The sequence below is a fragment of the Sphaerodactylus townsendi genome, linkage group LG08 (genome assembly GCF_021028975.2).
Source record: "Sphaerodactylus townsendi isolate TG3544 linkage group LG08, MPM_Stown_v2.3, whole genome shotgun sequence".
In the NCBI taxonomy this organism is placed as follows: domain Eukaryota; kingdom Metazoa; phylum Chordata; class Lepidosauria; order Squamata; family Sphaerodactylidae; genus Sphaerodactylus; species Sphaerodactylus townsendi.
This window is the reverse complement of record NC_059432.1, coordinates 69,309,042-69,317,901: the sequence shown is the minus strand read 5'-3', so window position 1 is coordinate 69,317,901 and position 8,860 is coordinate 69,309,042. Positions and strand designations below refer to the sequence as shown.

The window sequence follows — 8,860 nt, the reverse complement described above, 5'->3', positions numbered from 1 at the left end:
TCTCACTGAGGTGATAACATGTATGTAACAAAGGGTTTTCCTTATGTAGAAACCTAGATGTCAGCAAGAAAATTATCTTAGGCTCCTTTTTTGCTCTTGTGTGAACTATAAGCTTGGAAAAACATTGTCAGCTGAGCTTCAATCTGCAGTATGAAATAATTTGGATCAACCCCCCAGTTTCTCAGCTCAGCGAACAGAGCAGTATTTCAAGAGCTTCAGGTTGGGTTATCTTTCTTCCGGAGGGGAACTAATCAAGGTAATCTGTCCTTAGAACACAAAGAATACTGTCTGACTTGGAACAGAGGGAATCAAAGGAAAATGTTGGTGGCTTGAATAAATTAGTAATTGTGTCCATATCAAGTGCCTTATCACGTGTTAACATGGAAACTGTTCTTACAAGATAAATGAATGTGAAACGTAACATGAAGTATTATCTGTTTAAAAGAAGGTTAGTAAACATACAGCATCTATCACTAATATATTTTCTCTCCATACTCAGAAAAGAGCAAAACTTTGCTTTCCGGAAGTGCTATACACAGGTTTGCTTCATACTGGAAACCATGAACATATTGTAGAAAAGATGTGAGATCTCTTTATATATATATATTCTATCAGAAAACCATTGTTCTATACTTTACAGAACTTTATGGTTTGGGGGCCCTTGCAATCTTCACATCAAACTGAATCCATCACCACTAGTAAGCAAAGGCAGTTCTGCCAGACTGTCCATCTCAGCTAACTGCATCTGTCTTTGGAAGAAAGAATGACTTCAAATATCAAGGCTACTAAATAAAGAAGCCATTAAAACACAGAGTCTTTCTAGCATTAGACTGGTCTACAAAACCCAAAGTGCCTAGGGAGAGCAAAAACTTGAAAGCAGCATGATTGCGTATCCAATCTATAGGAAGTAAAACCCCATGCATCATAACATGCATTTCAGCTTATCACTCTTTACTTTGTGGTGTCATTTTCATCATTCACCACATTCCAGGATATGATTTAATTATAAAAATTCTGTTTTCACAATGGTAGTAAAATTAGAATCTTCTCTGGAAATGTAGAGTTGCATCTAATAGCACCAGTAATTTATCATACGATCCACTTACTTCCATCTTTTTAGTGTTATGTACAAATTATGACACAGAAGCCCGTAAGGGTATGAGGTACACTGGCTTTTATTCCATGCATCTGTTTGGATAGTCAATCTTGTTCCCAATTATTATACACTGTTCAGTACAAAAACAGAAAAAAATCAAGTTTACCTCAGGAAGCCACAGAATAGGGAGAAAAGGGAGAGAAGACAGCATAGGAGATGATATGATCATTTGACATGTAAAACCATTAATCCCCAACAATGATTAGCCACCACACTGATTGTGCCGTAGCTGATCCCAGTAGTTAAGAGGGTATCATATGACTATTGAAGATAGCCCAAAAATGCCATTTGCTTTCAGGGGTATTACCTCTGGTTTGCACTGCATGCTCTGGATTGTTGTGCAGTTAATGGCAGGCCCCCAATTGTTTAGTTATTATTACAGTAATGCCCTTACATGAAACAATCAACACACAGCAAGGTTCACCATTGATAACTGCACACAGGCAAAACTGTCTAAGAATCAGAATGAAATTGTTTAGTCTATGGCTTTCATTTAAAAATCAAAGAGATCCCTTTTAAAAAATTGAATCTAAATTCTTCAGCACAAAATCTACTCCACTCAAGACCCCAAAACGATACTAGAATGTTAAAAACTGATCTACTCTCCTGCCTGACAACAAAAATGTGTCTTGTTAGTTGCTGTGCTAAATATTTCCTGTGCTCCTTGAACGCAAACTTAAAAGGAATGTGTAGAATTGTGGTTCCTACATTCAATATAGGCCCCTTTCCCCTAAGGAATGGGAGACAATATATTGTGTGTTTCTCAGTACCACAATTACCAAATCCCATAATTTTACAATGTATTTTATTTAGTGCTTTGGAGTGTTGTTCCCAGAGAATAAGAAAATAATACCATCAAACCTTTTATTGGACCTTCATGACAGAGCAGGCTCACACAAATACCTGAGAGTCTTGTTTCCACATTTAAAAATGTTTAGCCCTCACACCTAGAGAAAACCTTTAAAAACATGATTTGGATACTGTGGACAAAGTCTTGAGAACAACTACAATTTACACATCTTCTAAACCAATACAGTTTTAGAGCCAACCTCATCACCACCCATCTTCTAATACTAGTATTTTTATCCTATTTGAGGCAGAACAGCTACAGCATTTTTATGATTGTACCAACAGTGATCTCAGGATAAACTACATCAACACCAAGAACTCCTCCATCCACCCAATGACATGGAATGGCTGCCAAGAAACTCACAATGTGAAAATGCTGCAGTATATTGGCAAGTGCTCATATATTACAGTAGGAAGAGGATCCTTCACCACAGGGATACCATTTTCAGCAGGATCACCACAGTGGACATACTGTAAAGCCCAGTTCTTTAATTCGCTGTACAATACTGGTTTTCCCCCAGCGGGCTAAACTTTCTTTGATTTGCCTCCCACTTGAATCTGTCAGCAGCCACAAGATTATGTTAGTTAAAATCTTCCAGATTTACAATAATACATTTGTGCATTTAAGGATGCACCATTGTAGAAGGTTGATGACGAAGGCTATAGGAAAACAACGTAGGGAAACAACAGCATAGGGAAACAGCAGCTGGCTATTAGCCTCAAGACTGCTTAAAATTTCAGCTCATTTCTTTTTAAAAAAAAATTACCTGCCTGCTCAATCTACTGTAAAATAATTTTAAAATTCTCTATTTGAACCATGGCACAATTCACATATCAAATAATCTGGAAAGTTCTAAAATTGAATTTAGGATATGAAGTTTTCAGTGAGACTCACAAATCAGTTGACTACTAAGTTACAGCACAGTGTTTTTAAATCAACTGGTTCACTAGCTTTGTTAGTTCAATATCCTGAGCACTTTGGGGATGTTAAAAGTAAAAACTGCAATATTTTTTAAAGTTTCAAAAGCAAATGCAGGACACATATATCGAGGTGGGGTGGGAATGGTCTGTGGAGATACTAGCCAAGACATCCACACAAATATCAAAACGTTACAGACATCTGTAGTTTCCTTTTTGGTATGTGTGTGCATTAGATTAATTGGTGCAACACATTCTTAGAAGTTGTAGAGGTTTGTTTGGGGACAGGCTGTATACTTAAATGACAGAGCACACACATTACATGTATAACGCTCCAGGCTTAAGACCTCACATCCCAAATGATCACATATTCCTTTCCCCAAAATTCTGGATAACTCCTACCTGTCAGAGTTGGCAATTCCATGTTAGCTGTAAAATTCCTTATAAGCAGGATAGGATATATTGCTATGAAACTTCTCGTAGAGAAAGAAGTTTGAGGAAGCTATTGAGTCAACAAAGCCAACTACTTACTATAGGAAACATAGCACCTTGACCTCCTTGACATTTCTTTGTCATATTCAAACAGGGAACTTGCTAGAAATTACATTCTGGCAGCTAACTGGGCTGTAAAACTGGAATTAGCATACCATTGGGGAACATCAGCTTATTGGCATGTACTCTATGCTTGCCTGCCAAAAAAACAATTAATTAGTAAAGCAGAGATTCTTGGATTTGCACTGAAATGTGGAATCCAATTCCCCAAAATTGCTCTCAGAGATTAGGTGTAGTGCCAAAGGGACGGGGTGCGTGCAATGCACAGGGAGCGCACGGAGGCGTGGAGCATGGTCGGTTAGGCCGTGGCAGGGGTGCAGGGCGCACGCGTGCCCCGGGCGCAGTTCCCCCTCGATCCAGTCCAGCCCAACAGTATTTTTATTTAAAAACACAAAAATGAACAAAAGCACAGTTTTCCAAAATGACAAATAGGAATGGGGTGTAACTTAGGTTGTAAGAGCTACATGCCAAGTAGCCTTCCGAAAAGAAGCATCACGTTGCATTTGACTTCAATGTCTGCGGTGGGCACAACAAATGCAACAATGTCTTGAAGAGATTCTCAAACTGTGGGTTCTGACTTGTCAATTCTAGTTTGTCACATTCCTGGAGATTTGGGGGCAGTGCTTAGGGAGGATAAAGTTTGGGGTGGGAAGGGAGCTCAGCAGGGATGTGATGTCACTCTAGGACAGGGGTCCCCAAACTTTTTAAACAGGGGGCCAGTTCACTGTCCCTCAGACTGTTGGAGGGCCGGACTAAAAAAAACTATGAACAAATTCCTATGCACAAATGATTGTAAAATGTTTGATTTCACCTTTCAGCCTTTCTGTCATGGTCTATTTTTAGAACAGTGACCAAAGTATGTCAAGTACAGGGTGGGCTCCAAATATTGTTGGGGAGGCTGTGGAATACCTTCCCCTGTAAAAAAAAAAGCAGAACTTTCCCAATGAAGCATTCCATCTAACCCAGGATCAGGTATCTTCCTGGGTTCTTTCCTCCCTAGCAGCCAGCGAGCGATTCGCCAGCCTGTCTGATGCCAATGGGAGTGAGGCAGAACAGAAAGCCTGAGAGCAACACATGGAGTAGCTGAGAGGAAAGGGCGGAGCAGGCGTTGCCACATGTAAGGTTTCCAACTCTGGGTCAGAAAATGCATGGAGATTTGGGGGTGCCATCATGTAACTGCAATCAACGGCCGTTGGGGCCAGTTCCTCCTCTCCCTCGAGCCCCACTGCACATGAATGGAGCCATCGCTGCCATGCCTGGCGGGCCGGGTAAATGCCTTCAGGGGCCACATTTGGCCCCCGGGCCGTAGTTTGGGGACCCCTGCTCTAGGACTTTATTTCCACCCTCCAAATTGCCATTTACTCTAAAAGAATGGATCACTAATCCAATTAGCAGTTATAATTCCAGGAGAATTTTAGGCCCCACCTTGAGGTAACCCTAGCTGCAGACCAGGATAAGGCTAAGCTAAGAAAGGAGATCCCGGAAAGTTCAATGGCCATGAAATAGTGTCTGTTCTTCAATTTGCTATGTATTTATGAACACCACAAATGAAAAATAAAATATGGATTTCTTTAGTGTTAATGGAGGGGAAATTCTTGCTTTTTATGTTGGGGAGGAAGAACAAAAGTAGCCTGGAAGTTATATGCAAGCAGATCCCACTTTATTTTGAGAACCACCGCACAAGCTTGTATTACTAATGGAAAGCCTTTATGAGGTTGAAGAAATAATCAACATCGATGGGACTACCAAAATAAGTGTATTATCCACAAATTTGAGGGCTTGAACCTCCAGGCACAACTTCTCAAGAGTGGGGAGAGTTCTAATCCGTCTTCTATAATCACACTAAGCTGTATTCCTAGTGTTAACAAAGAGTGTATTACTTCAGGAGAGCATCCTCTGGCATAGCAGTGTTCTGGACAACAGCAAGGAGGCTAAAATATGCCAAGATGTCCATTTTGTATTCCATGTGCATGCAGCCCAGCACAGCTCGAATCCGCTTGTGCTGGCCTACTCCTTTCCTTAGAGCGTGCTGTGGCCTGTGAAAGATCAAGATTCCATCAGCAAGGAACACTCTAGCTCCTGCTTCTCTTGCAATAAGAAGCCATGAAGCAGGGACCAAAAATTGTGCTACAAGAAGCCCTGACAGTAATCTACAGCAATTACAATAAATAACAATGACATAACTTAAGATCCATGTAGTCCAGCTACAATTTTTTTTAAAAAATATGGAATAATTTAACACATACAATACTGTTCTCTGAAACAATTTCCCTTCATTTTGCCAGTAGGCTAAACATTTAAAAATTCAAATCATATGTAAACAAACAGCAGCACATCACACAAGCTGTCCTTGCCCTTCATTTTGAGTGTAGAGGTGTGACTCCCAATCACATGGGTCTCACTACATACAAGCTTACACACCACACAAGACTCCTTCCTTTCCTGAATGTCATCATTACAGGCCATGCTTTGGGGACACAGATAAGAACATGAACTGTACTTGGCCTATAAGCCCAGATTCAGCCATCTTGGGCGGGTGGGGGTGGGTGGGATACTCCTGTAGACATTCCAATTAATGATTATAAACCCCAGAAAATTGCTTAGAAAGAATGAGGTAATGCAGAGGGAAGGTGAAATACCATTCCCTTAGGAAAGGTGAGTCCAAAATCCACCACTATGGCAATATGGCTTAGGTTCTCTCACACCCAAAATGAAAGGCATTCTCTAGTTACCTCTATTCCAAATATCACTCTGCATCAGCCCCAAGGTGCCAGTACTCTCATAAGAGAACAGCTCTAGAAAAAGAACAGTAGTGTCATTCAAGCAAGGCTGTTCCCTTGGTTTCATCCAACTACAATACTTCCTTATGGTATGCTGGCAAGCATCAACTCTAGTAGGACAGCTCCAACTTCTTTCTCTTAGGATGTGCAGAATGTGCTTTTCCCTCGGTGCGTGAGTTCTCATTCAACACTAATTTGATCGATTTGTTTTTAATTGAAAGCAGGTTGCAAAGGAGAGGAAGATAACCAACCAATTTCTGTCTGCCAGTCACTCCATACTGCCTCTTCTGATCTCACAGTAGAATGGTGAAAAGTGCTAGAGGGAAGCTGAAGTTAGAATATAGCTGTAGGATGTCACAACTGCCAAAGGCTCATTGACAAACACGATTAGTCCTCCACTCTCACATGTCAGGTGTGCAGTAACTGGATCCATCTGACGGCCAACCATTTTCAAAGAGGTGGACAACTTCTTTGAAATGACATAGCTGATATCAATGCTCCTCTTTGTCGACTGGTTATCTCACTCATTGCTTTTCTGGATATAACCTTGTCACCAATTTCGCTTCCTTTATTTCCTATTCCTTCCAGGCCACGTGGCTTGGTCCCATTTTCAAAACAGCAGCATGCAGTCTAAGACTCAAAAAGATGATTTCTTTTCCATAGGCCTGTTATCTTAATTTTTTGCAACACATTTTATCTATGATACAATTCACTCTTTAGAGTAAAAAGTGTTAAAATGACAAAAATATGGTACAGTAGCTCAATTATTTAATAAAATACATCCCTGCCATTCTTGATTGAAATGCTCACAGAAAAACCAATTCATCAGAACATTTCTCCAAAAATTCAAGTTATTGCAGATCATTTTGGTGATGGGGTAGAGAAGCAGTTTCTCACAGAAATAATGGAAAGAGGGTTCTTGAGGGAATCAAAATGCCAGCTGAGAAAATAATGGAGGAATAGAGGTCGTCATTACCAGGTTGCAGAATTACACGCTTTACTGGTTCTCACAGTTGCATCAGAACACTCCCCGTCAGAAGAGTCATCACCAGAGTCTCCGAACTCCCCAGGATTCTGCAACACAAAGTACACAGAACAATGTACTGTTGAAGGCTTTCACAGCCAGAATCACTGGCTGTTGGCAGTTTTCTGGGCTGTGTGGTCATGGTCTGGTAGTTTTTGCTCTTAACACATCTTACCTTGAGCTGCCTCTAAAGATGCCAGCCATAGAGGCAAAAACTACCAGACCACAACCACACAGCCCAGAAAATCTACAAAGAACGATTGTTATAGTTACTGTTGGCACTTCTGGTCAGTTCTGAGGGAGCATTGATTACCAGAGAGCCCAGTTGTTCAGACTGACAGAAGTGTTAACAGGACCATCAAGCTGGCAGATTTTTCTGGAGGAGGCTGTGTGGTCATGGTCTGGTAGTTTTTGCTCTTAACACATCTTACCTTGAGCTGCCTCTAAAGATGCCAGCCATAGAGGCAAAACACCACAACTACAGTAGAAAATCTGCAAAAGAAACGATTGTTATAGTTGCACTAGTGTTGGCACTTCTGGTCAGTTCTGAGGGAGCCATTGGACAACAGAGAAGGCTCTGTTGTCCAATGCTCCCTCAGAACTGTCTCAACAGCTAACACTAACTGTCGTTCTTTAATTTCTGGGCTGTGTGGTCATGGTCTGGTAGTTTTTGCTCTTAACACATCTTACCTTGAGCTGCCTCTAAAGATGCCAGCCATAGAGGCAAAAACTACCAGACCACAACCACACAGCCCAGAAAATCTACAAAGAACGATTGTTATAGTTACTGTTGGCACTTCTGGTCAGTTCTGAGGGAGCATTGGACAACAGAGAAAGTCTCTGTTGTCAATGCTCTGAGCAACCAGAAAAATAACAACTGCTAATGTCGTTCTATATAGACTGTGTGGTCATGGTCTCAGTAGTTTTACTCTTAGCATCACCTTGAGCTGCCTCTAAAGATGCCAGCCATAGAGGCAAAAACTACCAGACCACAACCACACAGCCCAGAAAATCTACAAAGAACGATTGTTATAGTTACTGTTGGCACTTCTGGTCAGTTCTGAGGGAGCATTGGACAACAGAGACTTTCTCCCATAGCGCACCCTTTAACTTTGAGGTGCAGTCATTCCTACCTTTCAGAGCAAACTGTTGGCAGGCCTTGATGCAGCCATGTTATGGCCTTCACCCAATCAAAGGAGACAAAGTCATGATCATCCGTTTGAGTCACATTTGCAATGCATTTTCTGAATATAGCTTTTTGAGCCACAATCAAAGACAGAAGTACAAGGGTGGGAGCTCTTAAGGGAATTCTCATTCTCTTCAGGGAGACTTTTTAGGAAGAAAGAGCTCTGCATAGGCTGACGCCATCTTAAACAAGGTTGGAACTCACTAAAGTATTTTCCTCCTTGACCTCCCTGCTGGTTTTTGTAGCATCTCCTAGTGATTTTTAGCCAGTGAAAATTCTCAATGGCAAGCCTACTCACATGCTGTCCCAATGTGGGACTGAACAGAAGGCCAAATATTAAATTTCAAATGGCACATGAGAATCTTTTATTGTTTGCAGTGTGATGCTATGAGATT

General features: G+C 41.1%; 1 protein-coding gene across 5 annotated transcripts in view; it reads right to left on the bottom strand.

The window, feature by feature from the left end:
- Window positions 1-5,118: 5,118 nt before the first annotated feature.
- The window catches only part of MAP3K13 (mitogen-activated protein kinase kinase kinase 13), a 49,858-nt gene continuing 46,116 nt past the window's right edge, over window positions 5,119-8,860 (bottom strand). For all 5 annotated transcript variants that reach the window (XM_048505726.1, XM_048505727.1, XM_048505729.1 and 2 more), the window contains one exon: window positions 5,119-7,329. In XM_048505726.1, the coding sequence (XP_048361683.1) occupies window positions 7,228-7,329 (102 nt within the window). In that variant the 3' untranslated portion in view covers window positions 5,119-7,227. The remainder of the gene's footprint in view (window positions 7,330-8,860) is intronic.